General features: G+C 45.1%; 1 protein-coding gene across 1 annotated transcript; it reads left to right on the top strand.

Annotated features, from left to right (window-relative positions):
- Nucleotides 1–847: 847 nt before the first annotated feature.
- On the top strand, nucleotides 848–13,160 carry LOC130127764 (peptide Y-like). Its single transcript, XM_056297487.1, has 4 exons — nucleotides 848–860; nucleotides 1,132–1,310; nucleotides 12,245–12,325; nucleotides 12,589–13,160. Exons 2-4 carry the CDS (start codon nucleotides 1,132–1,134, stop codon nucleotides 12,611–12,613), a joined length of 285 nt encoding a protein of 94 aa, XP_056153462.1. The 5' UTR covers nucleotides 848–860; the 3' UTR covers nucleotides 12,614–13,160.
- Nucleotides 13,161–24,468: the final 11,308 nt, after the last annotated feature.

Raw genomic sequence — 24,468 nt, forward strand, 5'->3', positions numbered from 1 at the left:
GCGATGAGATGTGAATGACATGTACCTGACATGTACATGAGATGTACATGAGATGTGAATGACATGTACATGAGATGTACATGAGATGTGAATGACATGTACATGAGATGTACATGAGATGTGAATGACATGTACATGAGATGTACATGAGATGTGAATGACATGTACATGAGATGTGAGGATATGGTAGTACGTAAGGGCACATGTGGGTGTCTGTCATCTCATGTGACTAGAGTGATGAACAAGTGTGGCAAGTAGCACAAGGCCATATAAGCAGGACAGAACGTCAGTAGAAGACAAAGTTGTTTATGCCCAAAAGCAGGACAAGTGACATGGCATCATGTACGGGTCACCATGATGATGCAGGAAACAGTAGCAGCAGTAGCAGCAGCATGTCCAGACAGCCATTAGACCGTCAGAGGGGGATGCCTGAAGACACCCTAACGTCATCCTTGCATCGATAGAGAGGCTCCTCCTCCGCCAACATGTCCCGATCAGCAAGGTCCCTGATTAAAAGCAAGACATGGACTGACACCAGTGGACTGTGCACTAGATTTGTAGATGGCATAAAGGCAGGGAGGCTTTTGTCTGCTCTTCAGTCACTCTGCAGACCTGACTCAGACTTTGTTGATACGTCAATAAGTCTTATTTTGAAGGATCCTCGTCTCATTGACTTTTTTTTTTGCAATTTCTCTGTATCACTGGCCACCACAACGACATGTAAATCAGAAGTGACGACATGTGAAGGGTGTGTGGAGTGACGGGGGGGAGGAGTGGCCGGCCTCGCTGCCTCTTATAAAAGCCTTTCAGTGCAGCGGAGCATCAGTCAGCATCACTCCGACAGGACGACAACAAAGAAAGTGAGTGTCTACTTTTTACTATTCACATCCCCTATTTTAGACACACCGAGGTTGTTTTGGGCAGATTTGTTAAAATATAACTTGAGAACAAAATCTTGAATTCACCTTCAGGAAAGTATTTGTGAACTTGGGAATAAATTGGGATCATTCAAACTCAGTCGCCCATTTTCGATCCCATAAAAACCAACTCATGTATTTGTGTAACTTTGACAAATGAAAACTCTGCATGCCAACTATCCAGAAGCTGTTGCATTGTTTCATTTCTCATCAGATGGCCAGCCTGTCGAGGAGGTGGGTGTTGTTTGCAGCCCTCGTGGTTGTGTTACTGCTCTGTCTGGCCGACGCCTATCCACCCAAACCGGAGAGTCCAGGCAGTGACGCCCCGCCGGAGGAGTGGGCCAAGTACCACACGGCCCTGCGGCACTACGTCAACCTGATCACCAGGCAGAGGTACCCTCCACGAGAACACACAGTCTGCATACATGTTGAGATGAACAATGGGTAAACACAGCACACATCAGTATTATTGTAATAGAATCTGATTTAAAAAGAAGAAAAATCATAAAAGCTCTTTTCAAATCAAGTTGCTCTTTAGCTGAGCAGATCACGTCAGGTGAGGTCAGATCACGTCAGGTGAGTTCAGATCACGTCAGGTGAGGTCAGATCACGTCAGGTGAGGTCAGATCACTTCAGGTGAGTTCAGATCACATCAGGTGAGGTCAGATCACGTCAGGTGAGGTCAAATCACGTCAGGTGAGGTCAGATCACTTCAGGTGAGTTCAGATCACGTCAGGTGAGGTCAGATCACGTCAGGTGAGGTCAGATCACTTCAGGTGAGTTCAGATCACGTCAGGTGAGGTCAGATCACATCAGGTGAGGTCAGATCACGTCAGGTGAGGTCAGATCACTTCAGGTGAGTTCAGATCACGTCAGGTGAGGTCAGATCACGTCAGGTGAGGTCAGAATACGTCAGGTGAGGTCAGACCACTTCAGGTGAGGTCAGATCACGTCAGGTGAGGTCAGACGTGATTCTTCACACCAGTTCAACTGGAATCCTGCAGACATGCTTCATTGATGTCATGAGAAATATGAGCCTGTGTGGTTCGTCTGCTGTTCAGACTTAACACAAGTGTGTAACGGCTCCTGGAAGACTTGAGACAGACCTGAACCAGCAGACGAGTGAGTTTCAGGGTCGGCCACATCCTGTCGTGCTGCACTGAATGGCTGTGAACAAGCCATCCAGGAGTTCAACTGGGTCACACGTAGATCAGATGAACGGCTCTTCATGATGGAGTAGAATTCTTCAGAACAACACAAACCTCCTGAGAAACGTGTGTGAGGTCTTCCTCCTCACAAGATGTGGACTCTTGATTTGTCACTGTGCCACAATGAGCTGCCAGTCTTCTACTTGAGCTTCTCCATCCACTCACAACGGCAGGTCTTCTGCACAGCCATTGGTCTTAATTAGCGAAGGCTAAAAGAGAACCTTGGAAAGGCAGCGGTCACGTTGACTCGGCTGAAGAAGACTCTTTCAGAGGTCAGCTGGAGGCTGTGAAGAGTCAAGTCAGTTTTATTTGTATAGTCCAATATCACAAAACACAAATGTGCCTCAAGGGCTTTACAGCTACACAACATCCTGTCCTTAGACCCTCACACCAGGTAAGGAACAACTCCCTAAAAGAAAAAAAAAATGTGTAAGGTCTGGGAAGACTGATCACAGCACGACAGTTGTGAAAGAAAGAAGCGGTGCAGTCCACATGAAGCTGATGGAGAAACCTGCGTGCTCTGGACCACCCGCGGTAGGAACATGGAGAAGGGCTGGACGTGCGCTTACACAAAACAACTTCCGGATGGAAAGTCGGCAGCACGCAAAAAGCCCTGACTTCCCATTCTGACTTGAGTTGACGAGAGAAAGAACGAAAGAACAAGAAGGGAAGAGACAGAAAACAACGAAACAAGAAGGGAAGACAGACAGAAATAACAACAAGGAAAGAGACAGAAAGAAGAACAAGAAGGGAAGACAGACAGAAAGAACAAGAAGGGAAGAGACAGAAACAAAGAAACAAGAAGGGAAGACAGAAAGAAAGAACAAGAAGGAAAGAGACAGAAAGAACAACAAGAAGGGAAGACAGAAAGAAAGAACAAGAAGGAAAGAGACAGAAAGAAGAACAAGAAGGAAAGAGACAGAAAGAAGAACAAGAAGGGAAGACAGAAAGAAAGAACAAGAAGGGAAGAGACAGAAAGAAGAACACGAAGGGAAGAGACAGAAAGAAAGAACAAGAAGGGAAGAGACAGAAAGAAGAACAAGAAGGAAAGAGACAGAAAGAAGAACCAGAAGGGAAGAGACAAAGAAGAACAAGAAGGGAAGAGACAAAGAAGAACAAGAAGGGAAGAGAGAAAGAAAGAACAAGAAGGGAAGACACAGAAAGAAGAACAAGAAGGGAAGAGAGAAAGAGAAAGAAAGAAACAAGAAGGGAAGACAGACAGAAAGAACAAGAAGGGAAGAGACAGAAAGAAGAACAAGAAGGGAAGACAGAAAGAAAGAACAAGAAGGGAAGAGACAGAAAGAAAGAACAAGAAGGGAAGACAGAAAGAAAGAACAAGAAGGGAAGAGACAGAAAGAAGAACAAGAAAGGATGACAGAAAGAAAGAACAAGAAGGGAAGAGACAGAAAGAAGAACAAGAAGGGAAGAGACAGAAAGAGAAAGAAACAAGAAGGGAAGACAGACAGAAAGAACAAGAAGGGAAGAGACAGAAAGAAAGAACAAGAAGTGAAGACAGAAAGAAAGAACAAGAAGGGAAGAGACAGAGAGAAGAACAAGAAGGAAAGAGACAGAAAGAAGAACAAGAAGGGAAGAGAGAAAGAGAAAGAAAGAACAAGAAGGAAAGGGACAGAAAGAAGAACAAGAAGGGAAGAGAGAAAGAGAGAAAGAACAAGAAGGAAAGACAAAGAGAAAGAAAGAAGGGAAGACAGACAGAAAGAACAAGAAGGAAAGAGACAGAAAGAAGAACAAGAAGGGAAGACAGACAGAAAGAACAAGAAGGAAAGAGAGAAAGAAAGAACAAGAAAGAAAGAGACAGAAAGAAGAACAAGAAGGGAAGACAGACAGAAAGAACAAGAAGGGAAGAGACAGAAAGAAGAACAAGAAGGGAAGACAGAAAGAAAGAACAAGAAGGGAAGAGACAGAAACAAAGAAACAAGAAGGGAAGACAGAAAGAAAGAACAAGAAGGGAAGAGACAGAAAGAAGAACAAGAAGGGAAGACAGAAAGAAAGAACAAGAAGGAAAGAGACAGAAAGAAGAACAAGAAGGGAAGAGACAGAAAGAAGAACAAGAAGGGAAGAGACAGAAAGAGAAAGAAACAAGAAGGGAAGACAGACAGAAAGAACAAGAAGGGAAGAGACAGAAAGAAAGAACAAGAAGAGAAGACAGAAAGAAGAACAAGAAGGGAAGACGGAAAGAAAGAACAAGAAGGGAAGAGACAGAAAGAAGAACAAGAAGGGAAGAGAGAAAGAGAAAGAAAGAACAAGAAGGAAAGACAGAAAGAGAAAGAAAGAAACAAGAAGGGAAGACAGACAGAAAGAAAAAGAAGGAAAGAGACAGAGAGAAGAACAAGAAGGGAAGACAGACAGAAAGAACAAGAAGGAAAGAGAGAAAGAAAGAACAAGAAAGAAAGAGACAGAAAGAAGAACAAGAAGGGAAGACAGACAGAAAGAACAAGAAGGAAAGAGACAGAAAGAAGAACAAGAAGGGAAGACAGAAAGAAAGAACAAGAAGGGAAGAGACAGAAACAAAGAAACAAGAAGGGAAGACAGAAAGAAAGAACAAGAAGGAAAGAGACAGAAAGAAGAACAAGAAGGGAAGACAGAAAGAAAGAACAAGAAGGAAAGAGACAGAAAGAAGAACAAGAAGGGAAGAGACAGAAAGGAGAACAAGAAGGGAAAAGAGAAAGAAAGAAACAAGAAGGGAAGACAGAAAGAAAGAACAAGAAGGGAAGAGGCAGTAAGAAGAACAAGAAGGGAAGAGAGAAAGAAAGAACAAGAAGGGAAGAGACAGAAAGAAGAACAAGAAGGGAAGAGAGAAAGAGAAAGAAACAAGAAGGGAAGACAGACAGAAAGAACAAGAAGGGAAGAGACAGAAAGAAAGAACAAGAAGGGAAGACAGAAAGAAAGAACAAGAAGCGAAGACAGAGAGAAGAACAAGAAGGAAAGAGACAGAAAGAAGAACAAGAAGGGAAGAGAGAAAGAAAGAACAAGAAGGGAAGAGACAGAAAGAAGAACAAGAAGGGAAGACAGAAAGAAAGAACAAGAAGGGAAGACAGAAAGAAGAACAAGAAGGGAAGAGACAGAAAGAAGAAAAAGAAGGAAAGAGACAGAAAGAAGAACAAGAAGGGAAGACAGAAAGAAAGAACAAGAAGGGAAGGGACAGAAAGAAGAACACGAAGGGAAGAGACAGAAAGAAAGAACAAGAAGGGAAGAGACAGAAAGAAGAACAAGAAGGAAAGAGACAGAACGAAGAACCAGAAGGGAAGAGACAAAGAAGAACAAGAAGGGAAGAGACAAAGAAGAACAAGAAGGGAAGAGAGAAAGAAAGAACAAGAAGGGAAGAGACAGAAAGAAGAACAAGAAGGGAAGAGAGAAAGAGAAAGAAAGAAACAAGAAGGGAAGACAGACAGAAAGAACAAGAAGGGAAGAGACAGAAAGAAGAACAAGAAGGGAAGACAGAAAGAAAGAACAAGAAGGGAAGAGACAGAAAGAAGAACACGAAGGGAAGAGACAGAAAGAAAGAACAAGAAGGGAAGAGACAGAAAGAAGAACAAGAAGGAAAGACACAGAAAGAAGAACCAGAAGGGAAGAGACAAAGAAGAACAAGAAGGGAAGAGACAAAGAAGAACAAGAAGGGAAGAGAGAAAGAAAGAACAAGAAGGGAAGAGACAGAAAGAAGAACAAGAAGGGAAGAGAGAAAGAGAAAGAAAGAAACAAGAAGGGAAGACAGACAGAAAGAACAAGAAGGGAAGAGACAGAAAGAAGAACAAGAAGGGAAGACAGAAAGAAGAACAAGAAGGGAAGAGAGAAAGAGAAAGAAAGAAACAAGAAGGGAAGACAGACAGAAAGAACAAGAAGGGAAGAGACAGACAGAAAGAACAAGAAGGGAAGAGACAGAAAGAAGAACAAGAAGGGAAGAGACAGACAGAAAGAACAAGAAGGGAAGACAGAAAGAAAGAACAAGAAGGGAAGAGACAGAAAGAAAGAACAAGAAGGGAAGACAGAAAGAAAGAACAAGAAGGGAAGAGACAGAAAGAAGAACAAGAAAGGACGACAGAAAGAAAGAACAAGAAGGGAAGAGACAGAAAGAAGAACAAGAAGGGAAGAGACAGAAAGAGAAAGAAACAAGAAGGGAAGAAAGAACAAGAAGGGAAGAGACAGAGAGAAGAACAAGAAGGAAAGAGACAGAAAGAAGAACAAGAAGGGAAGAGAGAAAGAGAAAGAAAGAACAAGAAGGAAAGAGACAGAAAGAAGAACAAGAAGGGAAGAGAGAAAGAGAAAGAAAGAACAAGAAGGAAAGACAAAGAGAAAGAAAGAAACAAGAAGGGAAGACAGACAGAAAGAACAAGAAGGAAAGAGACAGAAAGAAGAACAAGAAGGGAAGACAGACAGAAAGAACAAGAAGGAAAGAGAGAGAAAGAACAATAAAGAGACAGAAAGAAGAACAAGAAGGGAAGACAGACAGAAAGAACAAGAAGGAAAGAGACAGAAAGAAGAACAAGAAGGAAAGAGACAGAAAGAAGAACAAGAAGGGAAGAGACAGAAACAAAGAAACAAGAAGGGAAGACAGAAGGAAAGAACAAGAAGGAAAGAGACAGAAAGAAGAACACGAAGGGAAGACAGAAAGAAAGAACAAGAAGGAAAGAGACAGAAAGAAGAACAAGAAGGAAAGAGACAAAAGAAGAACAAGAAGGGAAGAGACAGAAAGAAGAACAAGAAGGGAAGAGAAAGAAAGAAGAACAAGAAGGAAAGAGACAGAAAGAAGAACAAGAAGGGAAGAGACAAAGAAGAACAAGAAGGGAAGAGACAAAGAAGAACAAGAAGGGAAGAGAGAAAGAAAGAACAAGAAGGGAAGAGACAGAAAGAAGAACAAGAAGAGAAGAGAGAAAGAGAAACAAAGAAACAAGAAGGGAAGGCAGACAGAAAGAACAAGAAGGGAAGAGACAGAAAGAAAGAACAAGAAGGGAAGAGACAGAAAGAAGGATCAAGAAGGGAAGAGAGAAAGAAAGAAACAAGAAGAGAAGAGAGAAAGAGAAAGAAAGAAACAAGAAGGGAAGACAGACAGAAAGAACAAGAAGGGAATAGACAGACAGAAAGAACAAGAAGGGAAGAGACAGAAAGAAGAACAAGAAGGGAAGAGACAGACAGAAAGAACAAGAAGGGAAGACAGAAAGAAAGAACAAGAAGGGAAGAGACAGAAAGAAAGAACAAGAAGGGAAGACAGAAAGAAAGAACAAGAAGGGAAGAGACAGAAAGAAGAACAAGAAAGGACGACAGAAAGAAAGAACAAGAAGGGAAGAGACAGAAAGAAGAACAAGAAGGGAAGAGACAGAAAGAGAAAGAAACAAGAAGGGAAGACAGACAGAAAGGACAAGAAGGGAAGAGACAGAAAGAAAGAACAAGAAGGGAAGAAAGAACAAGAAGGGAAGAGACAGAGAGAAGAACAAGAAGGAAAGAGACAGAAAGAAGAACAAGAAGGGAAGAGAGAAAGAGAAAGAAAGAACAAGAAGGAAAGAGACAGAAAGAAGAACAAGAAGGGAAGAGAGAAAGAGAAAGAAAGAACAAGAAGGAAAGACAAAGAGAAAGAAAGAAACAAGAAGGGAAGACAGACAGAAAGAACAAGAAGGAAAGAGACAGAAAGAAGAACAAGAAGGGAAGACAGACAGAAAGAACAAGAAGGAAAGAGAGAAAAAGAACAATAAAGAAAGAGACAGAAAGAAGAACAAGAAGGGAAGACAGACAGAAAGAACAAGAAGGAAAGAGACAGAAAGAAGAACAAGAAGGAAAGAGACAGAAAGAAGAACAAGAAGGGAAGACAGAAAGAAAGAACAAGAAGGGAAGAGACAGAAAGAGGAACAAGAAGGGAAGAGAGAAAGAAAGAAACAAGAAGAGAAGACAGACAGAAAGAATGAGAAGGGAAGAGACAAAGAAAGAACAAGAAGGGAAGACAGAAAGAAAGAACAAGAAGGGAAGAGAGAAAGAAAGAACAAGAAGGGAAGAGACAGAAAGAAGAACAAGAAGGGAAGAGAGAAAGAGAAAGAAAGAAACAAGAAGGGAAGACAGACAGAAAGAAAAAGAAGGGAAGAGACAGAAAGAAGAACAAGAAGGGAAGACAGAAAGAAAGAACAAGAAGGGAAGACATAAAGAAAGAACAAGAAGGGAAGAGACAGAAAGAAGAACAAGAAGGGAAGACAGACAGAAAGAACAAGAAGGAAAGAGAGAGAAAGAAAGAACAAGAAGGAAAGAGACAGAAAGAAGAACAAGAAGGGAAGAAAGACAGAAAGAACAAGAAGGAAAGAGACAGAAAGAAGAACAAGAAGGAAAGAGACAGAAAGAAGAACAAGAAGGGAAGAGACAGAAACAAAGAAACAAGAAGGGAAGACAGAAGGAAAGAACAAGAAGGAAAGAGACAGAAAGAAGAACAAGAAGGGAAGACAGAAAGAAAGAACAAGAAGGAAAGAGACAGAAAGAAGAACAAGAAGGAAAGAGACAAAAAGAAGAACAAGAAGGGAAGACAGAAAGAAAGAACATGAAGGGAAGAGACAGAAAGAAGAACAAGAAGGGAAGAGACAGAAAGAAAGAACAAGAAGGGAAGAGACAGAAAGAAGACCAAGAAGGAAAGAGACAGAAAGAAGAACAAGAAGGGAAGAGACAAAGAAGAACAAGAAGGGAAGAGACAAAGAAGAACAAGAAGGGAAGAGAGAAAGAAAGAACAAGAAGGGAAGAGACAGAAAGAAGAAAAAGAAGGGAAGAGAGAAAGAGAAAGAAAGAAACAAGAAGGGAAGAGAGAAAGAGAAAGAAAGAAACAAGAAGGGAAGACAGACAGAAAGAACAAGAAGGGAAGAGACAGAAAGAAAGAACAAGAAGGGAAGAGACAGAAAGAAAGAACAAGAAGGGAAGACAGAAAGAAAGAACAAGAAGGGAAGAGACAGAAAGAAGAACAAGAAGGGAAGAGAGAAAGAGAAAGAAACAAGAAGGGAAGAGACAGAAAGAAAGAACAAGAAGGGAAGACAGAAAGAAAGAACAAGGGACGACAGAAAGAAAGAAACAAGAAGGGAAGACAGACAGAAAGAACGAGAAGGGAAGAGACAGAAAGAAAGAACAAGAAGGGAAGACAGAAAGAAAGAACAAGAAGGGACGACAGAAAGAAAGAACAAGAAGGGAAGAGACAGAGAGAAGAACAAGAAGGAAAGAGACAGAAAGAAGAACAAGAAGGAAAGAGACAGAAAGAAGAACAAGAAGGGAAGAGAGAAAGAGAAAGAAAGAACAAGAAGGAAAGACAGAAAGAGAAAGAAACAAGAAGGGAAGACAGACAGAAAGAACAAGAAGGAAAGAGACAAAGAAGAACAAGAAGGGAAGAGAAAGAAAGAAAGAGACAGAAAGAAGAACAAGAAGGGAATACAGAAAGAAAGAACAAGAAGGAAAGCGACAGAAAGAACAAGAAGGAAAGAGACAGAAAGAAGAACAAGAAGGGAAGAGACAGAAACAAAGAAACAAGAAGGGAAGACAGAAAGAAAGAACAAGAAGGGAAGAGACAGAAAGAAGAAGAAGGGAAGAGAGAAAGAAAGAACAAGAAGGGAAGAGACAGAAAGAAGAACAAGAAGGGAAGAGCGAAAGAGAAAGAAAGAAACAAGAAGGGAAGACAGACAGAAAGAACAAGAAGGGAAGAGACAGAAAGAAGAACAAGAAGGGAAGACAGAAAGAAAGAACAAGAAGGGAAGACAGAAAGAAAGAACAAGAAGGAAAGAGACAGAAAGAAGAACAAGAAGGAAAGAGACAAAAAGAAGAACAAGAAGGGAAGACAGAAAGAAAGAACATGAAGGGAAGAGACAGAAAGAAGAACAAGAAGGGAAGAGACAGAAAGAAAGAACAAGAAGGGAAGAGACAGAAAGAAGAACAAGAAGGAAAGAGACAGAAAGAAGAACAAGAAGGGAAGAGACAAAGAAGAACAAGAAGGGAAGAGACAAGGAAGAACAAGAAGGGAAGAGAGAAAGAAAGAACAAGAAGGGAAGAGACAGAAAGAAGAACAAGAAGGGAAGAGAGAAAGAGAAAGAAAGAAACAAGGGAAGAGAGAAAGAGAAAGAAAGAAACAAGAAGGGAAGACAGACAGAAAGAACAAGAAGGGAAGAGACAGAAAGAAAGAACAAGAAGGGAAGAGACAGAAAGAAAGAACAAGAAGGGAAAGAAAGAACAAGAAGGGAAGAGACAGAAAGAAGAACAAGAAGGGAAGAGAGAAAGAGAAAGAAACAAGAAGGGAAGACAGACAGAAAGAACGAGAAGGGAAGAGACAGAAAGAAAGAAAGAACAAGAAGGGAAGACAGAAAGAAAGAACAAGAAGGGACGACAGAAAGAAAGAAACAAGAAGGGAAGACAGACAGAAAGAACGAGAAGGGAAGAGACAGAAAGAAAGAACAAGAAGGGAAGACAGAAAGAAAGAACAAGAAGGGACGACAGAAAGAAAGAACAAGAAGGGAAGAGACAGAGAGAAGAACAAGAAGGAAAGAGACAGAAAGAAGAACAAGAAGGAAAGAGACAGAAAGAAGAACAAGAAGGGAAGAGAGAAAGAGAAAGAAAGAACAAGAAGGAAAGACAGAAAGAGAAAGAAAGAAACAAGAAGGGAAGACAGACAGAAAGAACAAGAAGGAAAGAGACAGAAAGAAGAACAAGAAGGGAAGAGAAAGAAAGAAAGAGACAGAAAGAAGAACAAGAAGGGAATACAGAAAGAAAGAACAAGAAGGAAAGAGACAGAAAGAACAAGAAGGAAAGAGACAGAAAGAAGAAACAAGAAGGGAAGAGACAGAAAGAAAGAACAAGAAGGAAGGAGACAGAAAGAGGAACAGGAAGGGAAGACAGAAAGAAAGAACAAGAAGGGAAGAGACAGAAAGAAGAAGAAGGGAAGAGAGAAAGAAAGAACAAGAAGGGAAGAGACAGAAAGAAGAACAAGAAGGGAAGAGAGAAAGAGAAAGAAAGAAACAAGAAGGGAAGACAGACAGAAAGAACAAGAAGGGAAGAGACAGAAAGAAGAACAAGAAGAGAAGACAGAAAGAAAGAACAAGAAGGGAAGACAGAAAGAAAGAACAAGAAGGGAAGAGACAGAAAGAAGAACAAGAAGGGAAGAGACAGAAAGAAAGAACAAGAAGGGAAGAGACAGAAAGAAGAACAAGAAGGGAAAAGAGAAAGAAAGGACAAGAAGGGAAGAGACAGAAAGAAGAACAAAAAGGGAAGACAGACAGAAAGAGGAGCAAGAAGGGAAGAGAGAAAGAGAAAGAAAAAACAAGAAGGGAAGACAGACAGAAAGAACAAGAAGGGAAGAGACAGAAAGAGTAGAAAGGAGGGAAGAGACAGAAAGAACAAGAAGGGAAGAGACAGAAAGAAGGAACAAGAAGGGAAGAGACAGAAAGAAGAACAAGAAGGGAAGACAGAAAGAAAGAACAAGAAGGGAAGACAAAGAAAGAACAAGAAGGGAAGAGACAGAAAGAAGGAACAAGAAGGGATGACAGACAGAAAGAACAAGAAGGGAAGACAGAAAGAAAGAACAAGAAGGGAAGACAAAGAAAGAACAAGAAGGGAAGACAGAAAGAAATAACAAGAAGGAAAGAGAGAAAGGAAGAGCAAGAAGAAAGAGAAAGAAATAACAAGAAGGAAAGCAAGGCAAAGAGAAAGAACAAGGAAAGACAGAAAGAAAGAAAGAACAAGAAGGAAGGAAAGACAGAAAGAAAGGAAAGACGGGAGGAAGCGTTAAAGTGTCACAGGGAGCATCACACGATCAGACTGACACGTCGACGGTGGAAGTGAGGAGGTCGTCAGCAACATGACACCAGTCACTGATGATGTCCACTGTTGTTACATGTACTGTATGTGTACTCTGTATACTGATGTCCACTGTTGTTACATGTACTGTATGTGTACTCTGTATACTGATGTCCACTGTTGTTACATGTACTGTATGTGTACTCTGTATACTGATGTCCACTGTTGTTACATGTACTGTATGTGTACTGTGTATACTGATGTCCACTGTTGTTACATGTACTGTATGTGTACTGTGTATACTGATGTCCTCTGTTGTTACATGTACATGTACTGTGTGTCATGTACTTGATGTGTCACATGATGCAGGTATGGGAAGAGGTCCACTCCGGAAGAGGCTCTGGCCTGGCTGCTCTTCCGAGCTGAGCCGGATCAAGACCGCGGACCTCGGTAAGCAGAGCAGGATGAACGGGTCTGAACGGGGCCCTGAGCAGCAGTGCCCTTGCAGCACACAGCGCAGTTGGTTGCTGCTTCTGTGTTGCTGTGACTGTATTTGTCCTCCCAGGAGGAATTCAGAATCTTACTGTTTTGTGTAGCTTCCGTTGACCCGTGCCGTGATGTTTGAGATGACCATCTGTTGTGTGTCTGTGCGTGGAGGTGCAGTGGGACAGGATGAGGATGCACTGGTGAAGCTGCTGTTTGTTGTCTTGCAGGGTGGAGTTCAGCGATCAGTGGTAACGAACCATGACCACGACCAGACACGAGGAGATGCTGCAGCCTCCATGTATGATGATCTGATGTGCATGCAAATCACTCTCTCTCTCTCTCTCTCTCTCTCTCTCTCTCTCTCTCTCTCTCTCTCTCTCTCTCTCTCTCTCTCTCTCTCTCTCCCCCCCCTCTCTCTCCCCTCTCTCTCTCTCCCCTCTCTCCCTCTCTCTCTCCCCTCTCTCCCTCTCTCTCGCCCCTCTCTCCCTCTCTCTCGCCCCTCTCTCCCTGTCTCTCTCCCCTCTCTCTCTCTCTCTCTCCCCCTCTCCCCTCTCTCCCTGTCTCTCTCTCTCTCTCTCTCTCTCTCTCTCCCCCCTCTCTCTCTCCCCCCCCTCTCTCTCTCTCCCCTCTCTCTCTCCTCTCTCCCTGTCTCTCTCCCCTCTCTCTCTCTCCCCCTCTCCCCCCCTCTCTCTGTTCATCTATCTGACTGTCATTTTTGCTCACTGTATTTTTCTTTGTTCTTGGCTAAAAAGTGTAAATAATTTTTAACAAAATCACTTCAAAATAAAGGTTTTAATACATGCTGAACTCTGGCACTTTGTCCGAAGTCAAATCCCTTACCCCTGCTGAACCTTCTCAGCTAATGAACAGCCGCCTGTTAGGATGCTTGTTTTTTTTTTTCTGTAACGAGGAATCGGACATGACTGAAGGAATCGGACATGACTGAAGGAATCGGACATGACTGAAGGAATCGGACACGACTAAAGGAATCGGACACGACTGAAGGAATCGGACATGACTGAAGGAATCGGACATGACTGAAGGAATCGGACACGACTGAAGGAATCGGACACGACTGAAGGAATCGGACACGACTGAAGGAATCGGACATGACTGAAGGAATCGGAATCGGACACGACTAAAGGAATCGGACACGACTGAAGGAATCGGACATGACTGAAGGAATCGGGTATGACTAAAGGAATCGGACGTGACTGAAGGAATTGAACATGACTGAAGGAATCGGACACGACTGAAGGAATCGGACACGACTGAAGGAATCGGACACGACTGAAGGAATCGGACACGACTAAAGGAATCGGACGTGACTAAAGGAATCGGACGTGACTGAAGGAATCGGACATGACTGAAGGAATCGAACACGACTGAAGGGAGACTTGCTTTCTGGGGTCTGATTTATTCACTAAATCTCAGTAAACATGATTAGATTAAAAAACCTATCACTTTGTTTTATAATTGAGAAATGTTAGGGACGTATTACTGCATGTGAACAGGTAGGACTGTTGCACATGTACTGCACCTGTACTGTACTGTACTACGTTACGTTGCCTCTTCTGGCCACTGGATGGCGACATACACCAGCCCACAGCTCTCCAAGTTTCTGGAGCGCAACTGGAAACCAAATCGTAAACGACGCGACAGTCGTGATAGTTTCCCCTCTTACGTCCGGTGTGGTCGGACGGACTCGGCACAGAGCTGACCTGGTGTCGGTTGCTGTCTGTGACTCGGTGCTGGACATGCTGCTGGCTGTAGTCTCGGTCAGTGGGCTGTGAACGTGTCTGAGGCGTCGGCTCGTTTCCAGCAGCGTGAGCATTGTGCAGCATCTCTGACGGAGTGCAGGAGGCAGCGAGCAGCAGGTGAGTCCTCCATCGCAGCTTTCCTCCTCTGCTTATTGCTTTGCCGCCTTCGGCGGCCGGGCGACGGCGTCGCCACGTGCTTTAATATTACCGTTTCGTTTGAAACGCGAAGCCGATTTACACGAAAAATCCAAAGATTTGAAATGAAACGGACGATGAAGTGCATTTCCCGGCAGAGTCCGCCTTGTTCCTGCACATCCTCATTCCTCACTACACGACCATACACGACCTCCACGATTCCTTCAGTAACTTGAGTCTGCTGGTGTTTAAATGGATTTCTCATGTCGCACCGGCGGCTTTTTAATTCCGCTGGTGGAGATGAACTGCCGTCACGTGTGAACCCGGGCTGCTCTGCAGCCGTGCTGACATGTCGATACTGATGTAGCATATTTCATTCATCTGAATTTCGAAACGAATGATGTTTAACACTGACGTGGACATCAGGCGCCGACGTGCACCTGCTCGTGGTCATTGCGCGTGCGCACACTGGTCACGGCTCGGCAGCAGATGGTACGAGAAGCTGCACTGAATTGAATGTTTCGGCATCTCCGGTGCCGTGGTGTGTTTGGCCTCTTCGCCATGTACAAATCTAAAAACCGGGTTCAGCAGAAGCACGTCTTAGACTTGTTCAGCTTCTGAGCCATTTGGATTGACAAAGAATTAAAGTTCCAGACTTGTTGCGTGTTTGCGAGGAAAACGGGACTCAACATGTTTGACACGTGTACGTGAAGATGTCCAGCTCTGATGTTTCTGCAAGTTCTGCTATGATGTTAGGTGTTCTTCTGACCTTCCTTCTCTCAGCTATCTTCTCAGAGCTGCGGTCATGTTGTGGCTGGGCTTCATGCTGCATGCTGTGGTCATGTTGTGGTCATGTTGTGGTTGGGCTTCATGCTGCATGCTGCATGCTGTGGTCATGTTGTGGTTGGGCTTCATGCTGCATGCTGTGGTCATGTTGTGGTTGGGCTTCATGCTGCATGCTGCATGCTGTGGTCATGTTGTGGTCATGTTGTGGTTGGGCTTCATGCTGCATGCTGTGGTCATGTTGTGGTCATGTTGTGGTTGGGCTTCATGCTGCATGCTGTGGTCATGTTGTGGTCATGTTGTGGTTGGGCTTCATGCTGCATGCTGCATGCTGTGGTCATGTTGTGGTTGGGCTTCATGCTGCATGCTGTGGTCATGTTGTGGTTGGGCTTCATGCTGCATGCTGTGGTCATGTTGTGGTCATGTTGTGGTTGGGCTTCATGCTGCATGCTGTGGTCATGTTGTGGTTGGGCTTCATGCTGCATGCTGTGGTCATGTTGTGGTCGGGCTTCATGCTGCATGCTGTGGTCATGCTGTGGTCATGTTGTGGTTGGGCTTCATGCTGCATGCTGCATGTTGTGGTCATGTTGTGGTTGGGCTTCATGCTGCATGCTGTGGTCATGTTGTGGTTGGGCTTCATGCTGCATGCTGCATGATGTGGTCATGTTGCGGCTGGGCTGCATGCTGCATGCTGTGGTCATGTTGTGGTTGGGCTACATGCTGCATGCTGCATGTTGTGGTCATGTTGTGGTTGGGCTGCATGCTGTATGCTGTGATCATGTTGTGGTCGGGCTTCAAGCTGCATGCTGTGGTCATGTTGTGGTTGGGCTTCATGCTGCATGCTGTGGTCATGTTGTGGTCATGTTGTGGTTGGGCTTCATGCTGCATGCTGCATGCTGTGGTCATGTTGTGGTTGGGCTTCATGCTGCATGCTGTGGTCATGTTGTGGTTGGGCTTCATGCTGCATGCTGTGGTCATGTTGTGGTCATGTTGTGGTTGGGCTTCATGCTGCATGCTGTGGTCATGTTGTGGTTGGGCTTCATGCTGCATGCTGTGGTCATGTTGTGGTCGGGCTTCATGCTGCATGCTGTGGTCATGCTGTGGTCATGTTGTGGTTGGGCTTCATGCTGCATGCTGCATGTTGTGGTCATGTTGTGGTTGGGCTTCATGCTGCATGCTGTGGTCATGTTGTGGTTGGGCTTCATGCTGCATGCTGTGGTCATGCTGTGGTCATGTTGTGGTTGGGCTTCATGCTGCATGCTGCATGATGTGGTCATGTTGCGGCTGGGCTGCATGCTGCATGCTGTGGTCATGTTGTGGTTGGGCTACATGCTGCATGCTGCATGTTGTGGTCATGTTGTGGTTGGGCTGCATGCTGTATGCTGTGATCATGTTGTGGTCGGGCTTCAAGCTGCATGCTGTGGTCATGTTGTGGTTGGGCTTCATGCTGCATGCTGTGGTCATGTTGTGGTCATGTTGTGGTTGGGCTTCATGCTGCATGCTGTGGTCATGTTGTGGTCATGTTGTGGTTGGGCTTCATGCTGCATGCTGTGGTCATGTTGTGGTCGGGCTTCATGCTGCATGCTGTGGTCATGCTGTGGTCATGTTGTGGTTGGGCTTCATGCTGCATGCTGTGGTCATGTTGTGGTTGGGCTTCATGCTGCATGCTGTGGTCATGTTGTGGTCGGGCTTCATGCTGCATGCTGTGGTCATGCTGTGGTCATGTTGTGGTTGGGCTTCATGCTGCATGCTGTGGTCATGTTGTGGTTGGGCTTCATGCTGCATGCTGCATGTTGTGGTCATGTTGTGGTTGGGCTTCATGCTGCATGCTGTGGTCATGTTGTGGTTGGGCTTCATGCTGCATGCTGCATGCTGTGGTCATGTTGCGGCTGGGCTGCATGCTGCATGCTGTGGTCATGTTGTGGTTGGGCTACATGCTGCATGCTGCATGTTGTGGTCATGTTGTGGTTGGGCTGCATGCTGTATGCTGTGATCATGTTGTGGTCGGGCTTCAAGCTGCATGCTGTGGTCATGTTGTGGTTGGGCTTCATGCTGCATGCTGTGGTCATGTTGTGGTCATGTTGTGGTTGGGCTTCATGCTGCATGCTGTGGTCATGTTGTGGTCATGTTGTGGTTGGGCTTCATCTTGCATGTTGTGGTCATGTTGTGGTCATGTTGTGGTTGGGCTTCATGCTGCATGTTGTGGTCATGTTGTGGTCGGGCTTCATGCTGCATGTTGTGGTCATGTTGTGGTCATGTTGTGGTCGGGCTTCATGCTGCATACTGTGGTCATGTTGTGGTCATGTTGTGGTTGGGCTTCATGCTGCATGTTGTGGTCATGTTGTGGTTGGGCTTCATGCTCCATGTTGTGGTCATGTTGTGGTTTTTACTGATGAGGAGACTGGCGGGTAGTCCTTTTTATGAACTTTATTCAGGAATAAAGAACAACAACCGTGCATGCGTATCCTAACCGACAGTTCTGCTTACGTACATCCGCCTTAGAGCACGCCTACTGGCCTCTCGCCGTGTTACCTATAGTATAGGCTCACCACCGTATTACTCCGTGTACATGTTCAAACCCATATACTACAGTCATGTTGTGGTCATGTTGTGGTTGGGCTTTATGCTGCATGAAACTCTTTAGACACAGTCACGAGTCCATCAGAGGTCACAACAGAACTAGTCAGAGACTTAGACTACACTACACTACACTACATACACTGTACTACACTACATACACCACACTACATACACTACATTACACTACACTACACTACATATACCACACTACACTACACTACACTACATACACGACACTACATATACCACACTACACTACACTACACTACATACACGACACTACACTACATACACTGTATTACATTACATGACATTACAGTCATTTAGCCGACGCTGTTATCCAAAGCGACTTACAATAAGTGCATCATGTCACGTAGGAGATCAGGAGAACTACTAGTCATCAGAGGTCATAAGTGCATCTAAACAAGCATCTAAGAGCAAAACCAGTGCTAAAGTAAAAGTGCAAGAAAGAGATTTTTTTTCTTTAATGAGTGAATACAATAAGTGCTAAGAACAAGTAACAGGGTAGTAGTTCTTGAAGAGGTGAGTTTTCAACCTGCATCGAAAGATGGGCAGCGACTCCGCTGTCCTGACTTCAGTGGGGAGTTCATTCCACCACTGTGGGGCCAGGACAGAAAAGAGCCGTGATTGGGCCAATCGGCAGCAGGGGCCTCTGAGCGACGGGGCACCCAGGTGTCCCGAGGCAGCAGAGCGAAGTGGTCAGACGGGGGTGTAGGGTTTGACCATGGGCTGGAGATAGGAAGGAGCTGTTCCTTTCACTGCCCTGTAGGCTAGCACCAGAGTCTTAAACTGGATGTGAGCAGCTACTGGGAGCCAGTGTGGGGACATGAGAAGGGGAGTTGTGTGGGAGAACTTAGGGCGGTTGAACACCAGACGAGCTGCAGCTTCCTGAACAAGCTCCAGAGGTCTGATGGTCGACGCCGGGTCAACAGCAAGGAGGGAGTTGCCGTAGTCCAGCTGTCCAGATGACCAGAGTCTGGATGAGCACCTGTGCCGTCTCGTCGGTGAGGAATGGGTAAATCCTCCTGATGTTATAGAGGAGAAATCTGCAGGAGCGAGCAACCGATGCAATGTTTGCAGCAAACGACAGTTGGTCGTCCAGGATCACACCCAGATTCCTCACAGTCCGAGTTGGCGTCGCCACGGTGTTGTCAATGGTGATGGCCAGGTCTCGGTGAGGGCAACCGTTCCCCGGGAGGAACATCAGATCTGTCTTGTCCAGACTGAGCTTCAGGTGGTGTGTCACCAGCCACTCTGAGATGCCAGTCAAGCACGCAGCAATGCATGTCTCTACTTGTGTGTCAGAGGGAGGAAAGGACAAGATCAGCTGGGTGTCATCGGCATAACAATGGTACGAGAAGTCATGCGAGTGATTAACAGAACCCAGGGATGTCGTGTACAGGGAGAAAAGGAGAGGACCCAGAACCGAACCCTGTGGAACGCCTGTAGTCAGTCTGCGAGGCTCTGACACAGATCCCCTCCATGTCACCTGGTAGGAGCAACCCGTCAGGTTGGATGTAAACATTGAGAGTGCAGAGCCTGTGACACCCAGCCCCTCGAGGGTAGAGAGGAGGATCTGGTGGTTCACTGTGTCAACGCAGCTGACAGGTCCAGGAGTATCAGGACAGAGGAGAGAGAGTTTGCTCTCGCAGATTGCAGCGATTCTGTCACTGCAAGGAGGGGCGTCTCTGTTGAGTGACCCACCCTGAACCCAGACTGGTTGGAGTCCAGGAGGCTGTTCTGGTGGAAGTACAAAGAAAGTTGGTTAAAGATGGTATGTTCGAGAGTTTTGGATAGAAAGGGTAGAAGGGAAACCGGTCTGTAGTTTTTGACGTCAGAGGGGTTAAGTGATGGTTTCTTGAGAAGGGGGGTGACTCTAGCAGTCTTGAAGGCAGATGGAAAGCATCCTACCTGGAGGAAGGTGTTGATGAGGTGGGTTAGAAAGGGAAGGAGTTCAGGTGCTATAGACTGAAGAAGAGGGGGGGGGACCTGGTCAAGGGAGCATGTAGTGGGGTGACTGGATGTGATGAGGTTGAGGACCTCGTCGGGGGAGAGGGGAGCAAGGTGGGATAGGGTGGAACATGGACAGGCGAGGGAGGATGCAGAGGGTGGGCTAGTGCAAGGAGCGCTAACTGGGTGGTGAGAAAAGGAGGATCTGATGTGATTTACCTTCTTGTCAAAAAAGTTAGCAAAGTCATCAGGGAGGAGGGAGGAAGTAGGAGGAGGAGGTGGGGTTGAAGAAGTGTAGAGAAGGTTTCAAAGAGTTTCTTAGGATGGTCGTGGTCATTGTAGTACATACACTGTACTGCACTACATACACTACACCACATTATATACACTACACTACATACACCACACTACATACACTACACTGCATACACTACACTAGACTACACTACACTACACTACATTATATACACTACATTACCTACACCACACTACACTACATTACACTGCATACACTACACTACAGTAGACTACACTACACTACACTACATTACCTACACCACACTACACTACATTACAGTATACACTTCATTACCTACACTACACTACACTAAACTACATTATATACACTACACACCCGATGTTAGTGCACACACTGTGGGACATGTAAAATATAGTACATGTAGTACAACATAGTACAACATAGCGTCTGGACTCTGCTTGGCATCCTGCTCATCATATTCTTCATAAAATTATAAGCCCATTATAATTGTGTTATCCTCTTTCAAAGCTGTATTGTGTAAATTGCGTAAACACAACATCACTGCATGTTGTCCGTCTTGGGAGAGAGATCCTCCTCTGTTGCTCTCCTTGAGCTTTCTTCCCGTTTTTCTCTCTGTTAAGGGTTTTTTAAGGAGCTGTTCCTTACCCGACGAGAGAGTCTAAGGACAGGATGTTGTGTTGCTGTTAAGCCCCCTGAGGCAAATTTATAATTTGTCATATTGGACTATTCAAATAAAATTGATTTGATTTGATTTACATGTAGTACAACATCATACATGTGAATTTTTGTAGAATGTGTCCAGTGATGTGTGAGGGGCTCGTCAGTGCCTCACAGAAGATACACACTTTCCATTAGTTTCACTTTCATGTCAGTCATATGTAATAAGTTACAGACTGTTAACAAGCCATTGCCAGGAAGACATCGCAGAACAGAAGGGAAGTGTGTGTTGTAGTGGCTTGAAATGTGTTTTGACATGAGGAGACAGACCATGACCTTCCTCTGTTAGATGATGTGCTGCACAACTGGACGAACAGCTGGATTTAACTGCAGCTCCAGACTTGTGAGAGGTGGTGTACCAAGCTGGTTTACCTTGCAGACATATTTGGGCATCTTAACGAGTTGAACTCCAAGCTTCAGGGCAGGAATGAAAACATTCTGTCATCCACAGACAAGATTCAGGGGTTTATGGGCAAGCTTACCCTGTGGCTCGAGGTTTTGGAGCAGGGCTCCATGGACATGTTTCCACTGGCATCAGCCACGCCGCAGGCAACCAGGGAGCGCGCTGTATTTGCCGCACACCTTCAGACATTAAAAGAGAGGTTTGAGCACTATTTTCCACATGTGGCCGACATAGAGGACAAGGACAGAAAAGCTCATTTGGAGAGAGAGAGTCAAGTCAAGTCAAGTCAATTTTATTTGTATAGCCCAATATCACAAATTTGCCCCAGAGAGAGAGAGAGAGAGAGAGAGAGAGAGAGAGAGAGAGAGAGGAATGTGCAGAGCTCCATATGGACCACACATTGAAGCTCAAATTTAGTGAGCTCCCACTGGATCAGTTTGGGCTGGCTTCTGCATCAGAGTACCCAGCCATCTCCAGCCACGCTATTGAGCAACGTCTTCCTTTCCCCCACTACCTACCTGTGTGAGTTGGCATTCTCTACTCTGCTTCACATGAACAACAGGAGGTCTACCTACCTGTGTGAGTTGGCATTCCCTACTCTGGTTCACATGAAGGAAAACAGGAGGTCTACCTACCTGTGTGAGTTGGCATTTTCTACTCTGGTTCACATGAAGAGCAACAGGAGGTCTACCTACCTGTGTGAGTTGGCATTCTCTACTCTGGTTCACATGAAGAGCAACAGGAGGTCTACCTACCTGTGTGAGTTGGCATTCTCTACTCTGCTTCACATGAAGAGCAACAGGAGGTCTACCTACCTGTGTGAGTTGGCATTCTCTACTCTGGTTCACATGAAGGACAACAGGAGGTCTACCTACCTGTGTGAGTTGGCATTCTCTACTCTGGTTCACATGAAGGACAACAGGAGGTCTACCTACCTGTGTGAGTTGGCATTCTCTACTCTGGTTCACATGAAGGACAACAGGAGGTCTACCTACCTGTGTGAGTTGGCATTCTCTACTCTGCTTCACATGAACAACAGGAGGTCTACCTACCTGTGTGAGTTGGCATTCTCTACTCTGGTTCACATGAAGGACAACAGGAGGTCTACCTACCTGTGTGAGTTGGCATTCTCTACTCTGGTTCACATGAAGGACAACAGGAGGTCTACCTACCTGTGTGAGTTGGCATTCTCTACTCTGCTTCACATGAACAACAGGAGGTCACGGCTCTCTGTTGAACAGGACTTGCGAGTGGTCCTCTCTTCAGCACCACCAAGAATTAAAAAGATATGCGAGCACCGATAGGCACATGTATCTCACTAGTTTGGAATTAGGCAAAAATAAATAAATACATAAATGAAAAGAAAACTTTCAGTCGGAAATTGTAAATGTAACTTAAATTTGCAGCATTAAAACATTTGCTATCGTAATTTTTTGTTTAACTCGATGTCCAGTGCGTTGCCATTATGGTTGTATTCACATTTTGCATGTCAATTGGTTTTCATTGTCAGTGCGTCTCTTTTTTCTTTACAAGTTTAGACTAAAGTTCTGTTTTCAGATCAGTGCTACTCTGTTATGAATTTACTGTTTATATGTAAATTAGTTTTCGTTCTCGTTGCGTCTCGCTTAGCTTCGTCTGTAAAGAGTGACTGCATCTTGCTCGACCAGGGATGCTGCTGTCTCAGGCCAACTCTCCTCTCCTCTCCTCTCCTCTCCTCTCCTCTCCTCTCCTCTCCTCTCCTCTCCTCTCCTCTCCCTCTCTCTCTCTCTCAGACCCCTTCGAAGGCAGCGTTTGTGATAAATGTCTTTTATGACTGGGAGCTGGGTACCGGTGATATGTTGGGCCGCCTTGACGACCCGCTGCAGAGCTTTCTGGTCTACTGAGGTGCAGCTGCTGTACCACACTGAGATGCAGATGGTCAGCATGCTCTCTATGGTGCAGTGGTAGAAGTTGGTGAGAATTTTGGGGGCTAGACGGGCGCTCCTCAGCCTCCTCAGGAAATGCAGGCGTTGTTGGGCCTTTATCACAAGGGCCTGGGTGTTTGATGTCCAGAAACATTCCTCGCTGATGTGGACTCCAAGGAATTTAAAGCTGGAAATACGCTCCACTTCCACCCCATTGATGTGTATGGGGGAATGGCTGCAGCTTCTAGACCTCCTGAAGTCCACAATCAGCTCCTTCATCTTCTGCACATTGAGAAACAGATTGTTGGTAGTGCACCATGATGTGAGGTGTTGAATCTTGTCCCTGTAGGCCATCTAATTATTGGTGGAGATACGGCCAATGACTGTGGTGTCATCCGCAAACTTAACTATAACATTTGAAGGGTGAGTTGGCAGGCAGTCGTGTGTAAAGAGGGAGAAAAGGAGGGGGCTCAGAACACAGCCTTGAGGGGCACCTGTGCTGAGGGTCAGGGTGGAGGAGGAGTGGTCACCTAACCTAACAGACTGAGGTCTGTTGGTCAGGAAGTCCAGGATCCAGTTACAGAGGGAGGGGTTGAGGCCAAGGGAGAGGAGTTTGGTGGTTAGTTTGGCGGGGATGATAGAGTTGAAAGCAGAGCTGTAATCTACAAACCCCGTTACCAATGAAGCTGGGACGTTGTGTAAGACGTAAATAAAAACTGAACACAATGATTTGCAAATCCTTTTCCACCTATATTCAATTGAATCCACTACAAAGACAAGATATTTAATGTTCAAACTGATAAACTTTGTATTTTTGCAAATATTCACTCATTGTGAATGTGATGCCTGCAACACGTTCCAAAGAAGCTGGGACGGGCATGTTCACCACTGTGTCACACCACCTTTCCTTTTAACAACACTCAATAAGCGTTTGGGAACTGAGGACACTAATTGTTGAAGCTTTGTAGGTGGAATTCTTTCCCATTCTTGCTTGATGTACGACTTCAGTTGCTAAACAGTCCGGGGTCTCCGTTGCCGTATTTTGTGCTTCATAATACGCCGCACATGTTCAATGGGAGACAGGTCTGGACTGCAGGCAGGCCAGTCCAGTACCTGCACTCTTTTACTACGAAGCCCCGCTGGTGTAACACCTGCAGAATGTGGCTTGGCATTGTCTTGTGAAATAAGCAGGGACGTCCCTGAAAAAGACGTCGCTTGGATGGCAGCATATGTTGCTCCAAAACCTGTATGTACCTTTCAGCATTAATGGTGCCTTCACAGATGTGCAAGTTACCCATGATGCCATGGGCACTAACACCCCCCCCCATACCATCACAGATGCTGGCTTTTGGACTTTGGGCTGATAACAATCTGGATGGTCCTTTTCCTCTTTAACCTGGAGGACACGACGTCCATGATTTCCAACAACAATGTGAGATGTGGACTCGTCAGACCACAGCACACTTGTCCACTTTGCGTCAGTCCATCTCAGAGGAGCTCGGGCCAGAGAAGCCGGCGGTGTTTCTGGGTGGTGGTGATATCTGGCTTTGGCTTTGCATGGTAGAGTTTTAACT

This window comes from Lampris incognitus, chromosome 17 (genome assembly GCF_029633865.1).
Source record: "Lampris incognitus isolate fLamInc1 chromosome 17, fLamInc1.hap2, whole genome shotgun sequence".
In the NCBI taxonomy this organism is placed as follows: domain Eukaryota; kingdom Metazoa; phylum Chordata; class Actinopteri; order Lampriformes; family Lampridae; genus Lampris; species Lampris incognitus.

Coding starts and splice junctions, on each gene's coding strand:
- LOC130127764 (XM_056297487.1), top strand. CDS start 1,132: ATGGCCAGCCTGTCGAGGAGGTGGGTGTTGTTTGCAGCCCTCGTGGTT. Junction 1,311..12,244: donor AACCTGATCACCAGGCAGAG/GTACCCTCCACG, acceptor CACATGATGCAG/GTATGGGAAGAGGTCCACTC. Junction 12,326..12,588: donor GATCAAGACCGCGGACCTCG/GTAAGCAGAGCA, acceptor GTTGTCTTGCAG/GGTGGAGTTCAGCGATCAGT.